Raw genomic sequence first — 27,855 nt, 5'->3', positions numbered from 1 at the left:
TGTCTTCACTCCTCCTCCTCCTCCTAAAGTTGAACAGCCAGCCACTTGGGCCTGTCACCCCGAGTACGTATAAAGAAATAAGACCAACAAACACTCACAAAGCTGCCAATGACATTTTTTATTTATTGCCTCTTCCAAGCTTCCATCCTTTCCTTTTCAGATAAGGTCCTTTGACCTGATGGAGGCAGCAGCTGAGAGGTCAAAAGAACAACAGCAGGGCCGATCTGACCGATGCTAAGCTTCTCACTGACGGGCAAATAACCCCATGACGCATAAAAACACACTTACCCACTCTAATTCACCAAGGAGCCATGCAAAGAAGCATTTGCTTAAAGTAAAACAACAAAAATAACAAAATACTATTTTATCAAGCTCTATTTCAGAGTGCAGAATGGCATCATTCCCTTTAAGAAATGTGTAATTTTATTTTTACTGACAATTGGAATGTGCTCCACAATCTGGAATGCATGTGATGCAACCTGCATGGTGTGGTTTAGTCTTGTCCAGATGAGGCAAGACAATCTTTGTTTTGGCTGTCAGAAGAATGACAAGTAGTGAAGTCAGAGTGTGGAAAGGTATTTCCACTAAAAGTTCAAACAAATTTACTTTGTAGGGCAGCACCTAGTGATCTGGACGGGCCCTCGTCCTTTTTCACTTCATTCACAGAAAGAACTGACACGTCTCATCTCATTTTCTCATAACCGCTTTATCCTCACTAGGGTGGTAGTAGGGGGTGCTGGAGCCTATCCCAACTGACTTTGGGCCAGAGGCAGCGGACAACCTGAATCCGTGGCCAGCCGATCGCAGAGCACAAGGAGACAGACAACTATTCACGAACACAATCATACCCAGGGGCAATTTAGAGTGTCCAATCAGCCTAGCATGCATGTTTTTGGAGGAAACCGGAGTACCCAAAGAAAACCCACGCAGGCCAGGGGAGAACATGCAAACTACACACAGGTGGACCGACCTGGATTTGAACCCAGAACCCCCTGGACTGTGAGGGAGACATGCTAACCACTCGAGCCGCCGGGCCCCTTATGCAGAAGTATTTCAGCACGTGAATATTTTTGGAATTGAATTTACTTTGTAAAAGTTACATATGCACCTTTTTATCGATTCAAACTCCCATGATCAAAAGGCATATGTATAAATTATACAAGTGTCAAAAACATCCCCTTTAACTGAAAGTACCAGCACCCCCACAACCTTTGTGAGGATAAGCGGTACAGAAAAAGAAAAAATGAATAATTCCAAATAATCACCTATAATTTTATGGTTGGAAGAATTGATTTGTCAGATGATTATGAAAATGTGGTAGTGGACTGAACTAGTGTCTATGTACTTCTGTGAGAATAATAAATGGACGTGCAAGGAGAAACTGGGAGAAATATTATTTCATTTATGCCATTTGTAATGTATTTGGCCTCCTGAATACATTAATAAAGCTAAGCACATGATCAAACATGCTTTTCATCCCCATCCTTGTGGCCTTGTGTACCCCCTACCCCAATAAAAAAAGAGCATCTTGGAGGCCCGACCCTGCTAGAATCCCCCCCAAGCTCCGCCCCTGCCCCTTGCAACATCGCCCACCTACCTTATGGGTAGGTCGATGGTCCTTCCACACACACCAAAGAAGTCAGCGTATTTGCATTTAAGGGTGGAGTCTGAGTTGAATGGGACTTTGTTTTCTCCTCTCGGGGGTTTGGGGGGTCCAAATGCTCCAAATCTTGATTTGATTCCAACGGGAAGAACTGCAAATTCGGTTAGGAAGGGCTCGATTTAGAGTTGAAACTTTTTTTTTTGGTTGCAAAACCACTTTCCCCGCGGAGATTATTGAGGGAAATACAGTCGAGCTGCAATCATGGAGAACACTGCTTTATCTTTGAAATACGTCCAGGCTTGGCCAAGGGCAGCCCGGAGAAGCGAGTGGCTACGGAGCGCCTTAGCCCACCATCACAGTCCCGACCCCGGCGTGGAGAACGAAATCGTCGTCCTGGCCACGGGAATCGACCAGTATTTGCAAGAGGTCTTCCACCATCTGGCCTATCCGAACCGGGACGAGAAAGTGTCGGCCGAGGACTTCAGCACCCTCTGCGCGGTGTTGGGTGTCACCGGAGCTCAGAAGGGGAAGGAAACGATGAAAGAAATCGTGGATGATGAAGATGAGGAAGAGTTCCGAGACGTCTGCTCCGGGTTGCCTTGTCAGATCACTTTTAAGGACTTCCACTCACGTTTGTGTGGGTTTTTTCGGGTGCGCTCGACGCGCAGGGGCACCGGCGAATGTCCCTGGCGATTGCCCGTCACTGAAGAGACGGAACTGGTGGAGAGACACATCAGGCTTCGGTGGCCTCGGGTGAGAAGGAGAAAATATGTCACTTTTGATCTGACGAGGAATCAGAACGGGCACAGCAGATCCACATCTGGTCACACTGCAGAGGACAGTTCTGCGGGTAGGCCACCCTTTTTTTTGGCTCTGTTTAGTTTTGTCAAGATATTTGACTCCAAGCTGTAAACATAGTATTAAAAGGTAGTGTAAAAGTAGGCTGAGTGTTAAGCTGCAAGTAAAATGATTTGATCTGAATTGGATTTCAAAAAGTAAACACTAAATTTAGCTGAAAACCAAATGGTCTGTTATATGCTGTGTCAATGATTCTAATTTTTCCTCTTTAATTGACCTTCGAAACTGACGATTTGATCACCAGGAACGATTTAACAACATGTTTTGCATAAGAAAATACGTTAACAATAACAACTCCATCACAATTTATAATGGTTGGCGAATATATTAATCCCTCAAATCTGTTGGATAATTTTCCTTAATATTTCAGTTTGCATAAGAAAAGACGTTCACAATAACAACTTCATCACAATTTATAATGTGTGGCGAATATATTGCTCCCTCAAATCTGTTGGATAATTTTCATTAATAATGACAGTTTCCATACCTGTCAACCTCTGCCGATAACTGCCCTTATAAATGATTATGATTCCCCTTACAAACCCCCCAAAAACCTTACAAACACCGTACGACTCGTACGGTGTTTGTAAGGTTTTTGGGGGGTTTGTAAGGGGAATCATAATCATTTATAAGGGCAGTTATCGGCAGAGGTTGACAGGTATGAGTTTCAGGTCCCTTCTCGTTTTAGTTGATGTTTCTCATTGCTTTGTCATCTGTGGAATTGAAAAAAAAGATCACTTTGACAAAATTAACAGCACTGATTATTACTTGAAGTGTGATTGAATGAATCCGAATCAATTAAGGTATGAAGCAGTATTTTAAATGAGTCATTGCATGGTTGCATTTCAAATGCCAATGACTATCAACATCACTTTTGGGACCAATGTACGTTTACCGATTCTCTTCCTTCAATTCATTTTCTCCAGAAGAGTTAGCAGCTTTGAGGGAACTGGTGGAGGACCTCCGGTCAGCACTGCAGGGTAGCGACGCTCGCTGTTTGGCCCTTGAAGTGGCATTGAGGCGAGAGAGGAGCCCCACGCAGTCAGCCCCCATCAGTGTTTCATTGCCCACAACTTCCATATCTGTCATACAAGGCAAACTAGTACCCACGCGTCGTATTAAAGGAGCTGGAGGAAACGGCGCAAGGAGGTTGGGGAGAAGATGGGGCTTGAGAGACCCTCTTTTAAGAGAGTTGCACTTGATCCGTTCCTCCCGTGATGGGCAGCTGGAGGAGGCCATCAAGTTCAATGAACGTCTGGAGGAGGAGCTGCGATGGGCATACCAGGAAGTGAGCAAGCTTCAGGAGGTGGAATCTTCACTCAGGAGAGAGAACATACATATTAGGTGAAATTTGCATTCAATTACAATGAATTTAAATTATCAACTAACGCGCGTTGTGTACATCATCTCGGTCAGACGAAGAGCAGAAGAGGCCAGGGAGGCTTTGAGCTTGGGCCTTGATAGGGTGCGAATGATACAGGAACAAGCTGAATCCGTGCCACAACTTCAGTCTCGGATAACCCAGCTGGAGAGTGAACTACAGCACTACAGGTATGTATGAACCACAGTATGTTTGTTTGTACATCAACATACCTGTCAACCTCTGCCGATAACTGCCCTTATAAATGATTATGATTCCCCTTACAAACCCCCCAAAAACCTTACAAACACCGTACGACTCGTACGGTGTTTGTAAGGTTTTTGGGGGGTTTGTAAGAGGAATCATAATCATTTATAAGGGCAGTTATCGGCAGAGGTTGACAGGTATGCATCAAGTTAAAGTCTCTTTTTTTCCATGCAAACATACATTTTCATGCATATACTTCATAAAAATTGGTATACTTAAGTTTTAAAGGGTTCAGTTTAGTGGGCACTATTAAAGAACATGGAACCAATTATCTTAATTCATTGTGGAATGTGTCTACTTAAAAAAAAAATCCCAAGTTACAAAACCACTTTTGGAACAAATTAATTTTTGGGATACAACTGTAAAACTGCAATGAAATCACGGTTCGTAATCTGACAATTTGGTTATTCCTGCACTAAACCTAACTGTTATCTTTACATCAGTGATGTCACAACTATGTGTAGGAAAAGAAAGTCTGAGACAACATCAGCTACGTGTAAAGGCAGTAGAAAGGATTATGTCTACTATTTATGATTTGTGTTGTGTTCTTCTCCTTCAGGTCTGGCTGCGTATGTCTCCCTGAAACTACCTCAACAAGAGGAGTCGTCGAGGCATGCTCCAAGACAGGGAAGGAACTGATGAGTTCTAGTTCAGGTATACAGTAATACCCCGACATACGAGCAATTTGATATACGAGTAAACTTTCGAGCAAATATTTATCTTGAGATACGAGACAAATTTTGATATACGAGGATACAGCGGACGCGAAAGGCTGCTCATAAGAACATCATGGGCACTGTCTTTCTGGTCTCTACGAGCACTGGGCGGAGCGTTGCATTTTTTCAGTGTTTTTTTTTTTCCAGTTAGTCAGTGCGAATGGCGGAGCTTGTTTGCTAATACGAGAGGAGTACTACTTCCTGGGCAAGTTGGCAAGTGGTTATTCTATTGTGAGGACATTTGTGTGCATCATTTTCAGAATATTTTGAAGGAAAGACAAAAGGAAACAACTCTCGATAGGTTGCATCTGAAAGTCAGGGTGAAGGCGGGGCAAATAGAGCCAACCCGGGAGAAGAGAGGTATAACAATTTAAAACTAAATTAGAATTAAGTTTAGTGTAAGGTTAGATTAAATGTATTTTTGAGTGTGTCTGCATCGTAATCCAAGTTCATTGAAATTTGTTTATGATATGTTACGAGCGCGTTGCCGTGCAAAAAGACTCTCTCGTTCTCCCCTCCACAAAATCTGTCTAATTCTAGTACTATTAAACACATTTTAGTACTATTAAACCACTAATTATTTGTTACTTTGTTAATAGATGGCGAAATAGAACAAATAAAACGTTTTTTTCCAATCCAATATCCTGTTTTTGGTGTTTTTTCAGACGGTTGGAACAAATTAATTTGTCTTTAGTTCATTTCTATGGGAAACGTTCATTTGAGGTACTTTTGAGTAATTCGACATACGAGCTCAGTCCCGGAACGCATTAAGCTCGTATCTCGAGGTACAACTGTACACTGTATTTAAAATAGACAACCTATACTCGTAGTGAATACAGTATATAAATGATAAGATACTTACTGAATAAAATAATATATTGTTGTATATCCACTGTTAGTCTCAAAAGTAACGAGCTGGTTTCTTTGCAGATGCTGAGTGTCTCCAGAGAGCAGTGGAAGGACGAGCTGCCTCTGATGAGGAGGAGGAAGTGTGCAAAGACATGGCCGTTAAAGGAAAATGCTGCCTTTTTGAGGTGAAGAAGCACATCAGTCAATCTAACGACTGGGGAAAAGGGTTAGCTAATTTTTAACATCTCGATGCAAAGAATAAAGTCTATCTTTGCTGACTTTCTAACAATTAGAATGTATACATGCCAAAAACACTCCACTCCAATCCAATCATCTTCTGCCTTTCCTTCAAGTTGTCAGAGTCAGGTGGTCCGCCAACTCATCTCGAAGGACGGCCATACGAGTGAGTGTCAGGAAAACGGGAGATGCTGCAGCTGGAAGCGGCAAAAGCAAGAGCTCTCAGTAAGCTGCAAAGTTTATGAGGAGAAGGTGGGAAAAGTAGACCATGAAAAACATGGTTTGGATATTTTGCTCAGTGTCAAATTGCTGAGCATAAGCAGCACAGGAATTTAATGGATTAATCCCCCCAATGCCAGGGTATTACACAAAAGGCACTTGTGATTTCTAACTATAATTTGCTGTAAGGCACAACAACACAATTATTCTGAGAAGGTTTTGCCAATCTAGTTTGCAAGTGACATTAACTTTACATCTGCTGAATTGAAAAAAGGGTGTACAAAAATGCATTCAGTTTTGGTTCAATTAGAGATACCTTGTCTTTTATATCTTCGTAAATATATTTAAAACCATGTTAAATCAAAATTCTCCAATACTAATATCTTTCTGAAGTTGGATATTCTCTATCATGTATAGAGACTAAAAGTCTCTGTCCTTTGTTGACTCATTTTTGTCTCATCCAAAGCCTGTTATTAGACAGGTCAGTGCAAGTTTATTTTTTTAAAAGACTATCTTGGCTCCTTATATGAAGTTCCACTTCCAGTTGCTGGTTAATTACTTGGTTGGAACAATACAGTATTTCTACATACATTTTGGAATATGTTTTTACTGACGTTTTTTGTTGTTAAACTTTATTTGATGAAAATTCCTTCTGTCAGAGGCCAGATCAAGAGACTGACAAGGCAAACATGGAAGAGAAAGAGAGAGAAGAGAGGCTGTCTTTGATGGAGGGAAAGTTTAGAGATGCGCTAATGTTACTTCTGGAGCTGCGCAATAAGGTAAATACCCTATTCAGTGTATCTCTTTACTATTACAATTACAACTTTCAAATATTTATTTTTTCTCACAAGCACATTCATTTTGTTTAGTTAATAAGAAATAATTAAATTGAGTTTTTCTCGTATTTGTAGAAATTATCCCGCAGGGAGCTGGGAAGCATCATGATGGACACTCTAGATATGTGCAGTAATGGAGATGGTACAAAAGTTCTTTTTTTTTTAGACACGTTGGTTTATATTTTTGCTCAACTTTGCTTTGTTATTTGTTTTTCTTTTTGCTATTTCTCTGTCTAGGCCCATCTCAGGTACTTCAGGTAGCGGATTCCCTCTATATGCAGTTATCCTCCACTGATCACATTAGAAAAGAAGGTGAGGCCCAAGGAGGTGAGAGGGAAGGCAAAAGTTTGCTATCCTCATCAGGGCATCAAACGAGCACCTCTAGCCCTCTGGTCATTTCCTGTTAATTACTGCTGTAAGGTTGACTTGTTTTCCCTCCAAAATGTAACTTTACAGCAACATATTTTTTGGGGTTAAATCTATATGCTGCCCTCTTTCATTTTATTATCGGAATTCAATTGAATTTATTTGGCGTTTATTACTATTATTTTTTTTAATCTTCAGGAGACTATGATTTGACTTCCTTAACTAGTACTTTTACTTGAATACCAAACATTCCTTGCTACTTGGATTTGCAACATGTGTCTCTTGGTATAATGATGGAATTGAGAGTAAAAATCATTAGTCTCCTTGTACATCAACATAAAATCACTGTGGCTAATAAATGTCTAATTGTATTTAAATGATGGTAAATGGCTGAATCATATTGCATGCAGCAGTAGGCTATTTTTACATGAAGCAATTAATTCCCTTTGTCATTTTCCAAACATATTAAGAATTGCAGAAGCTAGATAATTTGTTGTGATAGATGGAACCAGCAATTCTGCCGAGATTGACGTTGGAACAAAAAAGTGGTCGTTGTTTACAGAGCTTTGTGTGATCAAATGTAAAAAAAAAGACTCAGTACCATAGTTGAATGTATGAAACAATAAAGTCCTTTATTCCCAGCAAGTGAGGAAATAACAAAGAGAACCCACAAGCTTCAGTACTGGAGAGGCTATACATGCTTTTACCCCCCACTATCATTATTATGTTTACTATTTTGCCTCTTATGCAGCAAATGTGACAGGAAATGGAGGTCACAGTTAAATGTGGATTGTGATTGCCTGAGAGCCCTTCTGACTTCAACGTGGCTAAACCACTGGTGTTAAAAAGGCAGTTTGTGGGTTTTGGTTGGATATCTTAGGTGGCACTACAATCTAGAAATGTGTGCAGTAATGCATATTTTCAGGCTTTCTGGCATTTGAAAAATAACAATTTCTCATTTGTTCATGCTTATAAATTTCCTTAAACTGCCGAAGGTGTTTGGACATACCGTACGTGTGAACTCTTGTTGTAACCTGTGCTCTCAGTCCTTCACACTATAAATCTGCATTTTAAAAAAATTACAATATTACATTACATTGCATATAACAATCAAGGTGAAGCAATGATTAATCAGAGCTAATTTAAGGCGCTATCAAGCTGTTGATCGGCTACATTGAGTTGAGCTCGGCTCTCGTAGTGATTAAGGCCATTCTATGTCATTAGGCACCATGCAACTTCTCAAAAGAAAAACAAAAAACAAAAAATACTACTGGCCATTCAAAAAAAAAAGTTCAACAGTAGACGTAGGAGGGGACAAAGTAACAGAGACACAATGAAAGAACACAATAAACAACCTTATATATAGAATAAATATAGTATTTACAAATTGCTTTGTGTGCTTCTAATAATAAATAGACAAACCATTATCTGCCCTCTTACAGAAGTATTCACAACTCTCCATTAACATAGAGTAGAAGGCGGGCACCTGGTCAGTGAGGAGGTTGAGAATGAGAAAAAAAAACTGAGATATGAGTGAACATGTGTGGGTATGACCTGAAAAAAAAAAGAAGAATAACAAAAAAATCTCCCAAAGTAGGATTTGAATCAACTAAAACAAAACTTGATATCCAAATAACTCTCTGGTTCTCTCTAGTGTCAATTTAGCAAATTACAGTACTGTTGTGACAGCTTTGAAAAGTTGCTCCCTTGGAGAGGTTTCTTTCAATCCTATTTATGACAGACACAACCAAGAAAGGTTTAAAATGATTAAGTCAAAGGATTTTTTTTTAAACATAACTAACATTTCTTCCCAAAAATCATTCAAAAGATTGAGAAACAGGATAAAATGAATATTTTCACATTCTAAAAGAGTGCACTGCAAAAGTGCTCTTCTGGCCCCTTTGAGATATCACAGAAGTCTGAAAAGTGGCAAATAAGTCAAGCACATGCAAGATTTAGGCACCTCTCGCTTATTTCATTTGATCAAAATAGTCCATTCCTTTCACAATATAGATATTTTTTATCCTTCATCTAAACACGCATTCGCTACTAGAAGAAAGGAGAGTGAGATGTAAATAGTTTGGCATTTAATTTTCCTTGCTTCAAAATTTTCGGTGAGTTTTTTTCAACAGGATGTATGGGAACTTTGTGCAGACCAGTTTTTGGCCCAGTTTAGTAACTATGAAAATGTATTTCGTTAGTGAGCTTACACATAAATTTATGGTATTATTTTATGCGACAAATTCAAATTTTAAGACAAATACTGAATTTTTAGTTGTCGTTCTGTGAACCTTCTGGAACGAGTGATTTCAAATCAGCCCTCTGATGACTAATGGTGAGTCTTTGGTGCTGGTTTATCTAATGGACCAGGCCCCAGTATTGGTGGCTATAAACAGGGCAACTCCAATAAATTCTTATAGTCTGCAGGCACCTATTATCCACAAATAAATGTTCAGAAAGACTAAAAACACTACAGTTGCCATTATGCAAGGTGAGGCTTCATAAACACATCATCTGTATGCGTGCACAAATGTTTTTTTGAGCTGAGCTCTTCAGACTTCTTAAGCCTCTTATGAATGCCTGAAGATATGGCTTGCACAACATAACTAAGCCTGCTGTTTTGTGAGGGAGCCTATCTGTTTCTCTGCACAATACATGCTAATTTGAGTGTTATGTCATTATGTCAAAGAGTGAGTATTCAGGATCAAGCTTTGTTCTGAAACATTTGGTGCAACCTCAGGATTGGGAGGATAGCAATTTACCTTGTTTTTGAGAATGTCCAACAAGGAATTTCTCAAAAAACTGAATAAAACAATAATTTCCTGTTGTGCAAGGGAATTTATATTGTAATATTTCTGGTTCCGTCTCCTTGTAAAACAGTATCGGTCATCAAATTAAAGGCAAGCAGGAAGTTTAGCTACAGTAGGCATTTGCACTCTTCTAAAGCACTATAATGTATTTGCATTTTAAAACATTTAATTGCATTTTTAGACAAAGCACTTGGTGATTAAGTAATATTGACTGCTTAGGGTTCTTTTTCTTTTCTTTTGCTTATTTTCTTGGATTTGCGTCAAGTCAATCACGTAGAAACATATTTCTTTGCTATTTTCCCCATTTAAAATAATGAGGAAGAGCGTTTCAAAATAGACTTGACATCAATTTACAACAAACGGATTATTTACTCATAATAATAATCATTTACAAACGTACAACATTAACAGAGAAGGGACTCTTGTTCTCGCACACAAATATCTGTGCGGCCATAAAAGATAAAAAGAGTTTGCAATATTTCCACATTGAAACTCACTCTAGTGCACCCAGTTCTTATTGTAAACCGGAGCACTATATCATCAATCAGAAGCCTACAAGGGATTAGCCCTTTCATGGGAAACTTCCAGTTTTCCATTATCATCGTCCATATGTGCAAGGGACCTGTTTGCTGACGCATGCAATCAGTTTCCCAAATTGGAGTCTCTGTCACCAATGAAAAAGCGCATGTGGAAGCAAAGGGCGAGGAATCCAGTTCCCAACAGATCACCCAGAGCAGTTAGGTAGGGAATAGAGAAGTTGTCGGGGTCCATCCCTCTACCCCACATCCAGTGGACCATCCAGTCCGCTAGGTAGAGCAGGATGATTACCTGGAAGAAAACATTGAGTACGTAATCAAATACGTAAATACAGTCCAGTTCACTTTTAATATTATTGTTACTAATCATTTCAGTTCCTTAGACTATGCATGAATTCAATTCTCAAAATAGTGTGGTACAGCGTGACCGGACGTTTTGTCGAAAGACGTTTGGTCCCCGGACGTCCGGTCGACCGGACGTTCAGTCACACGGACGTTTGGTAGAACGGACGTTTGGTAGAACGGATGTTTGGTAGAACGGATGTTTGGTAGAACGGACGTTTGGTAGAACGGACGTTTGGTAGAACGGACGTTTGGTAGAACGGACGTTTGGTAGAACGGACGTTTGGTTGCCGGGTTGTTACAGTTGAAACCAGCTCTCCAAATTATAATAATGAGAGAGAGAGAGTGAGTTTAATATCTAAATATCTAATATCAAAATATCAACAGTAAACTCTGTCATAATTTGACAGCGAGCGAACCCGGCGACCAAATGTCCGGTCGCCCAAACGTCCGGTCGCCCAAACGTCCGGTCGCCCAAACGTCCGGTCGCCCAAACGTCCGGTCGCCCAAACGTCCGGTCGCCCAAACGTCCGGTCGCCCAAACGTCCGGTCGCCCAAACGTCCGGTCGCCCAAACGTCCGGTCGCCCAAACGTCCGGTCGCCCAAACGTCCGGTCGCCCAAACGTCCGGTCGCCCAAACGTCCGGTCGCCCAAACGTCCGGTCGCCCAAACGCCCGGTCGACCAAACGCCCGGTCGACCAAACGCCCGGTCGACCAAACGTCCGGTCGACCAAACGTCCGGTCGACCAAACGTCCGTTCTACCAAACGTCCGAGTACCGTGGTACAAACAATCCATACAGTACAAACAGCTGCATTATTTGATATATCATATTTATATGTTCACCTGCAGCAGTGCAGCAGCCATGTAGAAGGTGATGAAGACAGGGGTTAGTGTGGTGTGTCCACCCCTGAGTGAGTTGATGGTGAAGAGGAAGACGAGGTGACCCGGGGCGACCAGTAAGAAGAGCACACGCGCCGAACGGGAGTTCACAGCTAGGGAGAAGCAGTAAGTAGGGTTTTGATTAAACTCATCGTTTATATAAGAGATGGTATAATCTACAACTAGTGAATTATTACTTATTAAACTGTCAGAGTACATACTTTTTTTTTTTAATCAAACAAGAAAAAACATTATATCGTGGCATATCTCTATCGTGATAGAAAATGGTATATATTTGTTATACAACTCCTTTTTATAGAATTGCTATGAACTTACTGGAGGTGAAGAAAGTGGTGCACGGCGTGGGGCACTTCCTGCTTCGGGGCGTGGGATTCGGATCCCCCATTGGTATACCATTCATGTGCAGGTAGGTGGAGATTCGACTGGCCTGGACCGCAACCAGGTTACCTCCCACACCTGACAAATAGACAAAAACCAAGGTGTGAGTGAACACAGTTGTAATCTGGTTCATTTAGTATTTGAAATATCCCAAATATCCTTTTGTCTACTTTCACACGTGTATTATTTTTGTTAAACACAAACTCTGTACCCCAACCCGTGCATTACTTTCATGGCAGGACTAGCCAAATGACTATAATTTCAAAGCCATAACACAACTGTTTCTAAAATTAGCTGCTCATACTCAAATGTTAGTAGTATCAACAAGAAGTAATGTTATGCACTTTACTCATAATGACATTTGATTTGTATCACTTTATAGGCGTGTCAAACTGGCTTCGTCAAATTCCACTTGGCCTTATTTGCATATTAGAGAAACTCTTCATCCTCCAAACAATCTTTTATAAAGACAACGTATTCACTAAACACGGATTTCTCACCATTGATGACGGGAGTGAAGACAGCCATACCACGAAAGTTGGGGTCGCTAACAGTCTTGTCAAGAATAAGTCCACCGACACTGAAACATGGACATTCGATAGTTTTAACGGACCTTAGTTTTGAAAATTGAATGGACATAATCATTTAGACTATAAATGTGTTTGGCTCCAGTTTTTTACCTAGGTCTACAATGTCTTGTGTGTCTTGTGTCTATCTTGCTACTGCAACCAAGAAATTTCCCGAATACGGGGTGAAATAAAGTTCTAACCTAACCTCGCCTAAATGACATAAAATCTGTAATAAACAGCATAAGGCATTTTTTTTGTATTTCATGTGTATTAATTTTCATTTGCAGAAAATTGAGAAACAACTAAGGCTGGGAAGAATTTTGACTCACTCACATACCTGCTGATGGCCATAGCGATGATGACCGGCTCCCATCCAGAGTAGAGGACTACTCGAGTGGATGGAATTTTCCTGGCTATTAGCACCCATATTGGACACAATGCCACGAACACGGCACAAACCAAAGGATTGGCATAATCGTTGTACTCTGCATGAGAAGATCACATGTGATTTGTATACAGACCCTCTCTAAGTGTAATTTTATTCATATGTAAAAAGCAAGATGTATGGGTGAGTATCACCTCAATGAATGATTGAACAATAGAACGGTAAAATATTACTTGATGTTCTATTTCACTCTCTACAGTTTATACTTTTCCATATTTGTGTCCTTAAAGATGTATATGAACAAACTCCAAGAGGAGGAACAGGAAATTTGTCACGTAAAACCAGGATGTATCCTGGAATCACAATACTAGAGTGATTTAAGTGTCACTTTTAGCATCTTTAAATACACACATAACGCAGCTAGTGCACACTGGTTAAGAATTGTTCAGAAAAGGAGTGCTGTGTTTGTCCATCAGACTAGATGACTAAACAAAAGATAACATAGTGAGACAGGGTGCGGTGAATATACCAACAAAGAAGGCAAACAGTTGGGCAATCACTCGCCCTGTTCTTACACATTGTTCACAATTCTAGAAACCTTCATTAAGTTATACAATTAGGCTCAGCACATGATCATTTGGGAGGATGAAGCATGAACTGTTTTCCAAAGTACATTTTAAGCCCTTTTGTCCTCCTAATATCAGAAAGCGTGTCTATATCCATTTTTCCCTGATAAATTACATTGTGCACATTTGATTACATTATAAAGTGCAACATGAACTATAAGCCAGGGTATTTGCCCAAAATATGACCATCTTGTGGAAGGGAATCACGTGCAGTGCTCAAATGTATTAATGCAATCACATAGTGTTATGAAACAAATGGTTGACTGCAAACAATGGACTATAAATGTATAGTTCCTAACCTTGCTACTCTAGTGTCTTTACGCTGTGCTTGTGTTACCTAGTTCCTTGTATAGCCCTGTTGAGATGCCGGCCAGTAGGGACAGGGTTATTAGGTCTCCCAGGCTAGCAGCAATAGGTGTGGCCACATTGTCTGGGTTGATGCCAACTTTCCTGGCTGCAATGATCACACCAATCATGATGAGTCCTGTGGGCCCAAATGCGAGGAGACATTGACGGTCATTTTTTAATTTTTTAAATGTATTTATTTACTCCAACCAAGGCTTCAATCAATCAATCAAAATCAAAAGCCTTTATTGTCATCATACACAGATGCGTATAACAAAATTGGTGGTTCGTTATACGCAGCTGTGTATGATGACCATAAAGGCATTTGATTTTGATTGATTGAAACCTTGGTCGGAGTAAAAAAAATAATTAAATAAATAAAAAGCAAGACATAAGTATTCAAAATTGTAGATGAAGTTTGAACATTAACATTGCAATAAGTCATAAGTATTGAAGAGGAAGAACCTATTTAAAAATGACATCATTTTTCCCACTACATAAAATTTAGATGAAAATTGTTCCCAAATAGGCATTTAAAATCAAAGCCTTTTAAACTATTAGATTCAAATTGTATTAATTCTCCACGTTAAACGTTAATGATATACCTAGTACCAGTGATGCAATAAAGGCAGTGGCTACACTGGAGGCACAAAGAAGCACTGCATGGCCCAGCCTGAAGTGGCCTTCTGGAATCCAACCAAAGATCACAGCAGCAATGGAGGCTAAAAACCCCACCACTGTGGCCTGGACCTGAACAAATGTGACATCCTACCATTAAAAATCAAGACAAAGCACACGTGTAAAATAATGCAATAAATGACACAGAAAACCAATTAAAAGAGCACAAAAAGTATGAATGCTGAAATGTTGTGTAAATGACAACAGTTTGAGTGCATCTTAGAGCATCGAATGGAATGGAATTGAATATTGTATCCCTAAATAATTATTGAAATAACAATAATAATCTTCTAAATTCTATTCTATCTTTTTGCCCTTCACTTTTGCAAAGACGCTCTGCAAATATATATATTTTTCCACTCGTGTTTGCTGGTTTATGGTCTTATCATTTGGAGTAACATATCAGGTAACTGATACAACCGTCATGACATGTCAAGTGGAAAAGGACAATGTTCTGTGGGAGAAAATATAGATCTTATTTTACTCTTTCTGTGTAATAAATGGACAGGTAGTGGTCGGGGACCATAGCCAGAGTTCATAAAGCAATTAAGAGAAAAAGTAAAACACCATATATGTACATTCATTTACATAAGCGCCTTGATAGGATTTTATACCTGAATGAGAGCCAAGTTCCCCATGATCATGTTCCACATGTCCTTGGTAGTGTCCATAAGGCCAATATTAGCCTGAAAGACAAAGTACAACACATCAAGTTAGCTATCACTTGCACATAAATGTATTCGTGCATGGTGTTGCCTGTTGGCTCCATTAGAACAATAAGAGATCAGTATTCTATACAAAGATGCTCTCATCTCTGATCCCCACCCTGGCCGACGCCACTTATCTCATTGCAGCCACCCCGCCCCCACACACACATACACAGATGTTCTCAAGCATCAAAGGGTTGTAGTCAGTGGTCACAGTAGTTCACTGTGTAAAGTCCAAATTCCACACGCAGTCAGAACTTGGAATTGCTGTTCCATCTGTTGAATTTGGTACGCACGGTGATTCACGCATCTTTTGAAAAGTTGCCCCTAACCTGCACCTCCACCTGATTCATTTAAGGCAATTGTGAGCTAATGGGTCAATAGGTGTCCATGCGATTGTAAATGTAAATATTTAATTGGACAGAGATACAAAGATATGAATGAGTATTTGATAAATTAGAGTAGCTATTGATCATTCATAATGCAAAAAGTGTCAATCCATCCAGATCACATACTATACACATTTGTCACAGAGCACAACAGACAGACAGAAAAAAATGTATCCTACACATAGAATTATTTGAAAGTGTAATAAACCTTTAAAAACTAGCATGTTTTTGGTCTGTGAGAATAAGTGAGAACCCATGCAGGCACGTTGAGAACATGTAAACTCCACTCTGAAAGGCCCCAGCAGGCAGGTTTGAACCCAAAAGCTTCCCGCTGTGAGGTGACAGTACTAACCATCGCACCACTATGGCAATAGACAGGATTAGAAAGAGGAAAAAGTGTCTGTTAGCTTGTTTAAATAGGAACAGTCCTTATTTTATGTCATTGAAACAATGGATCACAAGGTTGTTCTTGAGTTAAAGTGACTACTTGATCCTAAATGTTATTAGACAGTATGGCCAGTAAATAACTACATGGCTGATATTCAAAAGCGCCAAGTGAATGAAGTAGGTACCAATGTCTATCCATGTGTCAGTTTAAGTTGTAGATAGTGTCTATGTAGCATTAGAACACATAAGGCTGATTATCAGGGCTATGTAAACATTGTTGTACCATGCATGAGGCTGTTCAAAGAAAACTAACTGACACAATGATAGTGAAGTTTATTTGGGACTGATAACAAAAAGCCAAATATCAGAATAGAGCACTGAGGGTTAAAACTTAAGATGAACTCTTAATAAAAAGAGACAGCCCCTTGGTATGAGAGTGTGTGAAGGGTCGTTTGTCTCTATGTGCCCTGTGATTGGCTGGGAGACAATTCAGAGTGTACCCCTCCTACTGCCCATAGTTAACTGAGATAGGCTCCAACACCCCCGTCAATCCTCATGAGGGAATTGAATATGAATAAATGAATGAGTAAAGACTCCCTCAACTCTCAGTAAGGGTTAAATTATCTTTATAAAACAGAAAAATGACCAAAAAAACTTGCAGTACTTTTAATCTCCTAATTAGCAGCTACATGGAAAGAAACGTGGTTCAGCTGGGGCCAACCAATAAAGAGATGATGGTAATGTCTTAAGACAAGCTCCAAATTCTGGCCCAGTTTCTGAGGATTGCTGTTGGATCACTACTCTTATTCAAAGGCAACAGGTTTCAAACATGACAAAGAGCAAAATCTGATTTTCTGCACCAGATGTCAAATCATTATTATTGTTTTTTTTTGTTTGCTTTCTGCTTTTGTTTTGCCAAGGGAAAATTAAGAGCGACACTATGGCTGCTCGACACCAATTTGTCTGAAATAGCAATCAGAAATTGCTATGTAATATGTTAGAATGGCTTAATTGTGAAATGGGATTCATTTAAGCCAGCTCATTTGATCTCAGTGCTAATCAGCGTTGTGACTTGTTAACCATGTGTAGAAAGAATGTGAGGGTTGTCTATATGGCTTCAACTCCGTCCTAATTCCCTTGTTCCTTTGAAAGGGAACTAAACCAAATATATCTAACCTTCTTATTATTTCAATGCATGTTTCCTTTATGTGATGCCGCTAATTTTAATCTGCAAAGAAGGCATTCCAACAAATGTGCCTAAAAGAATTGTAGGTGACCTATATTAGCGATTCTGAAATACTTGATACACCGCTGCTCTTGTGAAAGGTGTCATTTTAAATATTTAAACAGGATTTTCTCTATTAGCTGAGGTAAAAATAAATGTCATAAATCTTTCATACTCTATAATACTTAGAGCAACCACTTTCATACAGGTGTTGTCTGTCCCTTTAAAGAGAATTTTGGTAGTGCACAAAAAATGTCAGCTGATAAAAATTACAACCTTAAGGTGTGTTCCCCAGCATACTAGGAGTTTTCATTATGTTACACTACACCCTTTATACAAGTCTTTTTTAGCTGTGACAACTATGCATATAGGGTGAGGGCATATTTGAGGTTTAGAAGAAAAAAAATCACTCAAGAGGGTTAGAAGAATGTTGCTATCACTTCTTCTGAAACTGCAGGATACTTTGTCAATATAACCTGTGACCCCATGACCAATTTGCCTTAATGACAGTCGTAGTTCGAGGATTAGGAAACTTGACAAAAAAAACACTAAATAGCGATAGAATCAGCAAAAGCTCAGGTACTGAACAGGAAAATAAAGCCAAATAGACAAACATTGCTTACCGCTGTGGAAAGTCTTGAGGCCAGCGTCATCTCCAGGTTGCCTTTGAGCCCCAGTAGTGCAGGAACGAGGATAAAGACTTCTGAGACCTTGTCAAATACTGTCCAGTGCTGAAATGATCACAACAATACTCTCAAAATACCACAGTAAACACCTGAATCCAAAACCCAGGTACATGTTGATAACGTATTTGGCTTTATATTGCTTGTGTCTCCATGACATTTTATTTTCAGTAGGGAGGCCCTTAAGTCTCAGGACCCTAAAAGGATTAGAACTCTAAACTTTTTCATTCCAATGCTGATTGCCACATTTGGTTGATCAGCCTGCACAAAGAATATATTGATGCAGCAAAGATGTATCTATATGGACATGAGTAATCAGCAAGAAAGGGGGTCTCCAGTGCCTGTTTTACAGTGGAGATCTCCATGGCCGAATTGAAGTGATGTCCCCATCAGATCTGCTTATACTTCCACATACCAGGTGAGAGTCAATCTTCCACTGAACAAACCAGTTTTTCCTCCCACCCGGTATTGAGGTCAACAAATGTGCAGCTATTAAAGATAATGAATGACAGGGTTTACTCCCACACCGAGCGTCTTACACCCCCTTGCAAGAGCACAGGCTTGCCCCTAGCCAGGAAATCAACTGAACATGGTTCTGCTGGGCCGGCCCGGCGGCTTGAAAGGTTAGCACATCGGCCTTACATCTCTGGGGTCCTGGGTTCAATTCCAGGTCAGTCCACCTGTGTGTAGTTTGCATGTTGTCCCCGCGCCTGCATGGGTTTTCCCCGGGTACTCCGGTTTCCTCCCACATTCCACAGACATGCATGGAAGGCTAGGCTGACTGCTCCTAGGTATGGGTGTGAGTATGAATGGTTGTCCGTCTGCTTGTGCCCTGCGATTGGCTGGCCACCGATACAGGGTGTCCCCCGCCTCTGGCCCGAAGTCAGCTGGGATAGGCGCCAGCATCCCCCATGACCCTAGTGAGGATAAACCGGTTCAGAAAATGTATGAATAGGCCTGCTGCTTAAGACTTAGAAGGGCTATGGAAATAGATCCTTCTATCGTTTTGATGAATACACAAATTTAGAGCACTAAAAACATATTTTCCATCCTTCAAATTAGTGTTTACCTGCACTTTACACTGTAAAACTAGGTCTGCTATTTCTATTATTATAAACATGAAAATGCATGAATAAATACTTTATAATAGAATGCTATGTCTTTCATCACATAACAGACTGGGAATTTTCAATGCTTTAATGCTCTGAAAATCAAAATACCATGATTTTTTAAAATAATTGTTCTATCTCCAATAAAGGTGCTTATCTTTGGAACTGGTCCCAAAGCCATCTTCCCTTTACAGTCCGGTCTAATCTGAGTTGAATCAATACTACTAGACTTTTATTGCATAGTTGCTTCCTGCATTAATATACTGTACTGTATGCTGCTTGCTGACAGATGTACAGAAGTGATGATGTCAAAGCTTTGTTTCATTTGTAGGTGCGGTGCAAAACCACTACTAGTTAGACTACTTGTAACTTTGCGTTTGCTGTCGTCACATAAACAGAGCTGCTTACAGCCAAGTCCCTTGCCTTGGCTGATTGCCATCTGCCAAAGCAGCAGCCTTGAGAGCACCTCTGTGAGCACTGCTCTCCTCTTTCACTGCCACATGCTTTTAGGCTTACTCTATCTCAGTACCTCCTGTGGTGGTATATGTTGTTATCTTCATTGAAAACTGGCTCACAGCCAAAGAAGAAGAAGGCCACTGTCATCATGGTTACATGTTCAGTTCTAGGAAATTGAGGGAGCGCCCTCAGTACCACTGTGTACTGACCTGTAGGAATTCTGATATGCAATCCCTTCTATGGCCCAGTAGCCCGATTCAGTAACATGGCTGTGATTTAGTTGTGACCACTTGCTTGCTGCTCAAATTCGGCAGCTGAACCTCACGGCATGCAATCTCAATGCAATTTGGCAGCGTCAAGAGACTTTAGTCAATGGTCTAAGTTTCCATATGCTACAAGTATGGACGGGTTATAGTTTTGGTATGATCCCATGACGACTTATTAAGTTCATTGCACAGTGTTTACACAAATGCAAAGTATAAGCTAACGTGCTCTTTGCAAGATTAAACATCACATCCAATTGCTATAATAAACACAGATTCGGTTTCTTGTTAGTTAATGGCAATTATTTTCACTAATGAAGGAACTTTCTTTATGTAATAACCCTGAAGTGTTACATATATATGCCGGGAAATGCTGAGCGCTGCTTAAAATACGTCTAAAGACCCTTCTGCCACTTCACTGCACTTGCATTTTGTTTTTCCCAGTTGTAATGAGACTCACTCAAATTTGGGTGATTAAATAGTAGTTTCTTACTAGGTTTTATTTGAGTTCGTGATCCTGGTGCATGAATGCATGTAGGTGGGACCTTTTCTGAAATAAAATTGAATTTCAGTTTTACACTATACTTGGGCTTTATTGCATTTGTTAATCGGGTCAAGAAATAATGAAAAGAAACAAAAATTGCCAATTTAATAATCATATTTTTCTAAAGCAGTGATGTAAAAAAAAAAATCACGTTTTAGGAATGGATTATATATATATATATATATATATATATATATATATATATATATATATATATATATATATATATATATATATATATATATATATAGTCCTACTTGGTGGGAAGCATAAACAGAAATGGCAAATAAGGTTTGGAGGGTCAAACAGAATGGATTGTATTCAAGCTGCACCAAAGAAAATGAAAACTTTAAGCTTTTAAGAAATGTTGATCTGGGCTTCCCGAGAGGATTTGCACCACACGGCCTTTAAAACACATATATAACCCTTTATGACCCCAGTCTTGAGGTTTCTGGCCATGGGAGTGAGAGACTGGCGGTTTAAGGCCATTCATTCAACTGCCAAGTCACTGAGCAGTGCTATGCAGAAATCTCCACACCAGTCTGGATGGTCTTTTCTGGGCCAGCCTCCAATAGGAACGATGCCAGAAACTCTGCGTGGGTGTGTGTGTGCTACAGAAAATCAGAGTGACTGACTTTAAAAGGTCACACTTATAAGAGGCCTTGTGGAGACCTGCCGAGTGGCCCAGTCGGAACGTACCAGAGCCCAAAACAGTATGTTAGAATTACCCTCAAACAAGGATGAGGGGGATTAGGCGAGTCAGTAATTCACAGTATCACCAAGAAGAAAAAATTTATAGCAAGTGAGTAACACTTACACTTATACTACAATGGCCTGGCAAGGTTATCATTGCCTGAAACCAATTGTTCGTACTTGTGCTGCATGATAGAAGACAGACTGGAAACAACCGGCACTTGAGCAATGGTGAATCGAGCGAGTGTTTTGGAAAACAGAGATACCACAGCAGCATGGGGCCTAACATGGGACAGCATGAAAAACGTTTGACCTCATACCTCAAAATTCCACATTGATCGGGATACCTCAATAGTTAAGGTTTTCAAATTGCCACCGCGCTACACTTTTCTCTTCTTTTTTTACTACGAGTATAACTTGCACTCTAGTTATAAAGAGAATTTGCATTGCATAATATGTAGTATTTTTAGATGCTGACCTTTCACCAATTCATATCATATGTTGTATTTGATTTTTTTTAACTTTAACCTCATTGACTTCATTAAAGAATAAAGTCTACCCTGGTAGAATAGCAGAACCACAGTAATTTAACCATAACCACCACTTTGTTTCTAAATTGTAGGTAGTGCCGACCATCATAGCAAGCTACAATAGTAGTCTTTAAAAAAGCATACTGTTAATGCCAAGAAGCATTTACACATTCCAAGATAACCACTTTGTTCAAATGCTTGAGTTATGAATTCTTTTGTAAAGATCCATCTGCATTGCAGTTTTGCTTAGAAATTTTACTTTGATGTCTTCACGCAAAGATATTGAGAAGAACCTCCTTGTACAAAGCGACACTATTCTCAATGTTGTTTTGTGGGACACAGTTAATGGACTGCAGATTAGTACGAAGGAAATTGAACAATAAAAGCAATTGACTTTTTAAAATAATGTTTCCTTATGAATGCTGGCTGAAGAGATAGAGTTATGATATGTTAAGAAATCTTTCTGCATATCTCAACTAGGCCTCTCACAATAACTACATCGACGAAGATACTGTATAAAATGGCCAATCTATTTGGTTTTTCAGTAGTCATTCTCCTCTCAAGAACTACTGTAGCTCGGAGAAGAATACACACACATACACAGAGGATTTGGAGAATAATGAAGTACGATATACTGCATATTTTGGCATCAATCTGGTCCAACTTGACTGCACGACCAGTATTGCCGATATATTTATGATATACCAATACATACTGTACAATAAATACAGTACATCATTGAATTGCTAAATCTACAATACTCTCATTTATCGCATAGTTTCTGTGACAAAAACGTATTGTTTCAGACATAATCTCAACATTAACATATAATTTGTTTGGGTAAGGACAGAGATTAGATTGTGAGTGTTGCATTTTGTTAATATGCCTTCAATGTGTTTTTCCTTACCTGGACAATGTCGAGCACCATTCCTGCTGCCACAGTCCCAAACCCGGCCAGCAGGAAGGGGATAACCACCTGCAGACCTATTGAGAAGGAGGTTTCTTTGAGGGGTGCTGGTGGTTCAGGGCTCCGGCCATTGCTGGTGTCATCGCTCTCATTTTGGCTTGCATTCTCCAAGAGTGCATCCTCCTCTCGCTGACCTTTGGCATTAGCCCGGCAGTCCATAACCACAGTAATGTCCAACTTTTCTTCATTTTCTGGGGATTCATTGGCTTTTTCTGTGAAGGACGTTACCTCTTTCAGCTCAAACTCACTCCCTTTTTCTGGGCTCCCTTCCTCAGGTCCTTGAGTGACAATCACTGGATGGACAGTGGAGTTGGAGTTGAAAAAGGCCGGTGAAAGGGGCCCTCCCTCTTTCTTGATCTCAACCGCCCCGGAAGACATGTTGATGTCGGGCAGTTTGTCTTGTTCTTTCGACCAAAGTACCATGCGGAAGCCTTTGGAAGACAATTGGCTTGATGAGAAAGACTAGACAATGTTTGCTCAACTATTTTGAGGGAGTGACGGGATCGGCCAACCTGGCACTAATTCTGACTGGTCAAAAATATTTATCCCATTAAAAAAGTGAAGAGGGGATGGTGATCATTATCAAAATCCAAAATGGAAGTTGCTCTAAGAGGAAAAATTGCAGCAGAGCACATGCGTCAGTTTGTGTGCACACCACGTGTTCCTGTCGGTGTTTTGGGAGCAGGACCAGTATATTCTCCATTCAATGTAAGAAGCTCCGTATGGGCTGGCAAGAAAAGAAGAGAGAATACCAGTTGGCGCAAGGACTCACCACAGGAACCCCAATGGGCAGTACTCTAAAGTCGTTTTAAAATTCTTCTTAACAGAATAGTTTGGAGTCAAATGAGAAATGTGGGACTTCGGCAGTTTCTAGAGTGCAGTGGAGGCTCGTCCTGTCTACAGTCCACTGATCACAGTAGACTAGTTCGCATAACGGATTGGCGATGTCTCACCTTACACCACGTGGCTGCTGCAAAGGTCTTTTCACAGAAGATATTTAAAGGTCTGCTGCACTGAGATTGGATTACCAGCCACAGAAGGGAACTTGTCCAAATAGAGTGAACCATAAACTGGAAGAAGAGCATATCAATTGATTAGATGCATTCTCATCCAACTTCAAACAGCTAACACTCCAAGGTTGTTAAACAGAATTGGAAAACTTTTTTTAACACATAATACACTAACAATTTAATACAGTTGCCTCAGGACCTCAATCATAATATCGTATGCCCGTATTTAGAGAAAATGAGCACGGCAATTATACTAACATGAAAATAAATGTACAGAGTCTATAAGTATTAGAAGAAATGCTGAGTTTTATGGGTTATATGAATCGATATTAAACCCTCCACTGTGCCCTGCCACACATTAAAACAACACCAATAAAATGTTCATACTGTATATTTAAAAAACAGATGGGTAATGACGCAAAGCATGAATGAATTGTCAGGAATTTAGGAGTTGCCAGTACATTTACCAAATTATGTGGGAATACTTGAAAAGAAGGGGAAAATATAGGAGTGGATGAGAACAAATATTATTTTACAACCAAGTACGGATAGAAGCCCCAACCATATTATTAATAGTAATACTAATTACAAAACATTTTATTTTAAAGTGCAATGGTGGGAAGTAAGTTTAGTCTTTACTTAAGATTTCTTTTTAATTACTTTTACTCCACATATTCGAAACCTTAACCTGTGCATTCTTACTGCTATTCTTACTACTTTTACAAACTAAAAATGACCCAAGAGGGTAAACCAATTTACAAGTTGGTGATGAATACAGGGACAACAGTGGCCAGATTTACATGAAGAGTTAGGCCATTTCAATTAGCTGGCGACATGGACCATGAACTATGGGGACAACCACATTTTAAGAAACAATCGATTCAGAGAAGCAATCATGCAACAAAGTGTCATCCGTGGCCTTTAGAAAGAGAAATATTGGATGTTGCCCTTTAAATGTGAATGAATCCTTGGGAATTAAATTTGGTCCTGAGCCAGGCTGAAAAACATCTTTCTGGCATTTAAAAATGATCCAATAAATAAATAAATACAAGGTCAGGTATATTTTTTCCTCTACTGTTATTGTTATTTTAGCTTGTATCTACCATTCAGAAACCTATCAAAGCTATGGACATATTTTGACAGTATAGCTGCATATCGTTCGCCTTGTTCTGAAGCCTGCCTGCGTCTGAACATTTTTGTCTTCCTTTATACAAGCTCAGCCAAATTCTACCTCCAAAAGTGTTTTTAAAACCTGTATCTGCACTTCTACTAATGTCGAAAATTACTTTCACACCTTTAAATAGCCAAGGTGTTCCTAGATGACAGGTGCCCATACACCTGACATCAATATAATAGAATACTGTTCTAGATAAGTCATAAAAATAAAGAAAAGGCAAATTAGAGGACAAAAAAACTTCTCTCGACACGTGTTGCGACATCGCCTTACGATAGCGTTTATCCCTGTTGAAAAACCCTGTTTAGTAGTCAAGACCAATACCAGGCGAACTCAACATGGCAAAGGCGTAAATTAGTGCTCCCTGGTCAGGACTGAATAGACGTGCCCCCCTCCGTCCGCCCCCATTGCTCCGTTCTTCGACTCGTTTCGTCAAGAAGGCCAGAAGGCTTTCTGTTCCGACCCCGTTACGGAGAGAAAGTCATCGCCACAACATAAGCACGACTATTCCACCCGTTAACGCGAGTATACAAACCAATGCACTATCGTCGGAATAAATGGTGAGTGAACGGTCCCCAAGAAATGACAACACATTCCGTCAATTGCGCGACTGTCAGCGGTGAAACACGAAAGAAATAGGCTTGGCACTCTCCCACGGGTTGTTTGATCGCACACGTTCGTGGGGCAATTACCTTTTTGAAGGCCGTGGATCGGCGGAATACCCCGGCAGAGGCTCCGTTGGAGTCCGGCAAGCTTGCTGCATGTATCCTCCTCCTTCTCCTCCTCCGCCTCCTCCTCTTCCTCCACTTCCACCTCTTGGTTACGCGCTTGGGCTGAGCCGCGGATGCCGGTATGCACGCCTTAAGTATGGTAACCGAACGCGTCCGGTTAATAGTTAAACCCGGTCAACTCCACTCACATTGCCGCGCCCGTTCACTGGCCCACGCCACCCGGCTGCTCGACTTGGGGTGCGCATCTACAATACAGCCGTCCGATGCAGGGGGCCAAGAAGCCACAAGGCGAGCCCTCCCTCCACAGTTGGAGCAGACGGGACGGGCCTAGTAACCCTACACTCTACTCCAGACATGTCCAAAGTCCGGCCCCCGGGCCAATTGCGGCCCGTGGACAAATTTTTACCGGCCCGCGGCCTCTATCATGAATTTTTTTTTTTTTTTTTTTTTTTTTTTTTTTTTTTTTTTTTTTTTTTTTTTTTTTTATATCATGAAATCAATAATATGCGGCCCGCCAGCACTGTTGACCACAGTATAAAATACGTGTACAAAAAGCTATTTTTCATATTTTTCATTTCACCAGAAGATGGCAGTAGCCCTGTGGCCGCACTCTGGCCGCCGTGACCCTTGACCTTGCGTGATCGTTTCAGCCCAGCCCATTTCTAACATGGCGTCTGTAAACAAAAAAAGGAAAGTTGACCGCGAGGGCCGCCGCTTCCAGGACAAGTGGAAATTTGAGTATTTTTTCACTGAAATACGAAACAACTGTGTCTGCCTAATTTGCCAAGAGACTGGCTGTTTTCAAGGAATTCAACATCAAGAGGCACTACCAGACGAAACATGCTAGCTACGACAAGCTAACTGGGAACAAACGCGGTGAAAAAGTGAAGCAACTGGAAGCTGTTTTAACGGCACAGCAAAGCTTTTTCACAAGAGTCCGTGAGTCAAATGAAAATGCCACAAAGGCAAGCTACGAAGTGGCAACGCTGATTGCAAAGCACTGCAAACCTTTCACTGAGGGTGAATTTATTAAAGACTGTGTAATGAAAATGGTTGAGAAAATTTGTCCCGCGAAGAAGCAAGAGTTTGCCAATATTTGCCTGGCTCGTAATACTGTGGTACGGAGAATTGAAGACGTTTCATTAGATATTAAGAGACAGTTAGAGGCAAAAGGAACTGAGTTTGACTTTTTCTCGTTAGCGTGCGGTGAAAGCACGGATGCGTCCGACACCGCTCAGTTACTGATCTTTTTAAGAGGAGTGGACAATGACATGAACGTGAGTGAAGAGCTTCTGAACCTCCAGAGTCTGAAGGGCCAAACAAGAGGAACGGATTTATTTGTTTCTGTTTGTTCCACCGTAAAAAAACCATAACGGTCAAATTTCCATGGTTAGTTACTACTACTACATTCAAAGAATGTCAGGCTAAATAGTCGGCCCCCACACATTTTCACCTTACCAAATCTGGCCCTCTTTGCAAAAAGTTTGGACACCCCTGCTCTACTCCAACACCACTATGAGCAGGAGGGGAAAGAAAAAAAAGTCAGCTTTACGATTCAGTAGAAGTGACATCAAATTAATGGGTAGACCAGGGGTGGGCAAACCGTTCCTCGAGGGCCACTGTGGATGCAGGTTTTTGTTGCAATGGATCCAGCAAAGGCACTTTAACCAAGGAGATTTCTGCAGAAAACAAGAAGCAACTGACTGCAACCCACTGATTGCACTTGCAGGACACCAGATTGGTGAAAAGGTGGTCTCTTTATGGGTTGGAATGAAAACCTGCACCCACTGCAGCCCTTTGTGGAATAGTTTGCCCACCTAGTTTGCCCATCTATTTATTTATTTTTACAATCATCCCTCCCTCATCATTTTGGTAAATGTAAGACTAAACATAAATATTATGACACAAGTTATTTATAAAACGGAACAATATTGCTCTGGGAACCATAAATACACAGTATATTTTCACTTGACCATTACACACAAAGGTTCACTCCTCTGACTTTGGTGCAGGCAGGCGTGGGCTCGATTCCCGCTGGTGCTGGTATGATTGGGAGTGCGGATTGTCGTTTGTCTCTCTGTGTGGCCTACGACTGACTGGCGACC

At 40.4% G+C, this 27,855-nt stretch overlaps 2 protein-coding genes across 7 annotated transcripts; one reads left to right on the top strand and one right to left on the bottom strand.

Moving 5' to 3' along the window:
- Positions 1 to 1,679: 1,679 nt before the first annotated feature.
- On the top strand, positions 1,680 to 7,688 carry LOC144075663 (EF-hand and coiled-coil domain-containing protein 1). 2 transcript variants are annotated; one of them, XM_077602959.1, is made up of 9 exons: positions 1,680 to 2,453; positions 3,388 to 3,805; positions 3,878 to 4,012; positions 4,648 to 4,742; positions 5,735 to 5,879; positions 6,007 to 6,115; positions 6,769 to 6,888; positions 7,021 to 7,087; positions 7,183 to 7,688. In XM_077602959.1, the coding sequence occupies exons 1-9, from the start codon at positions 1,865 to 1,867 to the stop codon at positions 7,350 to 7,352; spliced, it is 1,848 nt and encodes a 615-aa protein (XP_077459085.1). In that variant the 5' UTR covers positions 1,680 to 1,864; the 3' UTR covers positions 7,353 to 7,688. The 2 variants fall into 2 exon arrangements, with proteins under 2 accessions (XP_077459085.1, XP_077459084.1); XM_077602958.1 differs by having other exon boundaries at positions 6,007 to 6,142.
- A 229-nt stretch (positions 7,689 to 7,917) lies between these two features.
- On the bottom strand, positions 7,918 to 26,083 carry slc41a1 (solute carrier family 41 member 1). Of its 5 annotated transcripts, none has more exons than XM_077602961.1 (13): positions 25,712 to 26,083; positions 23,789 to 23,905; positions 23,348 to 23,562; positions 22,776 to 23,266; positions 18,214 to 18,321; positions 15,497 to 15,568; positions 14,810 to 14,954; positions 14,197 to 14,343; positions 13,186 to 13,333; positions 12,780 to 12,859; positions 12,217 to 12,357; positions 11,845 to 11,993; positions 7,918 to 10,949 (listed from the first exon to the last, which is right to left on the bottom strand). In XM_077602961.1, the coding sequence occupies exons 4-13, from the start codon at positions 23,256 to 23,258 to the stop codon at positions 10,764 to 10,766; spliced, it is 1,659 nt and encodes a 552-aa protein (XP_077459087.1). In that variant the 5' UTR covers positions 23,259 to 23,266; positions 23,348 to 23,562; positions 23,789 to 23,905; positions 25,712 to 26,083; the 3' UTR covers positions 7,918 to 10,763. The 5 variants fall into 5 exon arrangements, with proteins under 5 accessions (XP_077459087.1, XP_077459086.1, XP_077459089.1 ...); XM_077602960.1 differs by having other exon boundaries at positions 22,776 to 23,562; positions 25,712 to 25,852; positions 25,939 to 26,050; XM_077602963.1 differs by lacking the exon at positions 25,712 to 26,083 and adding an exon at positions 25,555 to 25,648 and having other exon boundaries at positions 22,776 to 23,562.
- Positions 26,084 to 27,855: the final 1,772 nt, after the last annotated feature.

Source organism: Stigmatopora argus, chromosome 6 (assembly GCF_051989625.1).
Source record: "Stigmatopora argus isolate UIUO_Sarg chromosome 6, RoL_Sarg_1.0, whole genome shotgun sequence".
In the NCBI taxonomy this organism is placed as follows: domain Eukaryota; kingdom Metazoa; phylum Chordata; class Actinopteri; order Syngnathiformes; family Syngnathidae; genus Stigmatopora; species Stigmatopora argus.
The sequence above is the reverse complement of the archived record's forward strand: the minus strand, read 5'-3'. Positions and strand labels throughout refer to the sequence as shown.

Bases quoted from the DNA above. Each gene is read 5' to 3' on its own strand.
- LOC144075663 (XM_077602958.1), top strand. From the start codon at position 1,865: ATGGAGAACACTGCTTTATCTTTGAAATACGTCCAGGCTTGGCCAAGG. The intron at 3,806-3,877 runs GTGAAATTTGCA...CATCTCGGTCAG, and splicing joins AGAGAGAACATACATATTAG to ACGAAGAGCAGAAGAGGCCA. The intron at 5,880-6,006 runs GTTAGCTAATTT...CTTTCCTTCAAG, and splicing joins TCTAACGACTGGGGAAAAGG to TTGTCAGAGTCAGGTGGTCC.
- slc41a1 (XM_077602961.1), bottom strand. From the start codon at position 23,258: ATGGTACTTTGGTCGAAAGAACAAGACAAACTGCCCGACATCAACATG. The intron at 15,569-18,213 runs GTAAGCAATGTT...TTTGTCTTTCAG, and splicing joins CCTCAAGACTTTCCACAGCG to GCTAATATTGGCCTTATGGA. The intron at 12,860-13,185 runs GTATGTGAGTGA...TCCATGTTTCAG, and splicing joins ATCGCTATGGCCATCAGCAG to TGTCGGTGGACTTATTCTTG.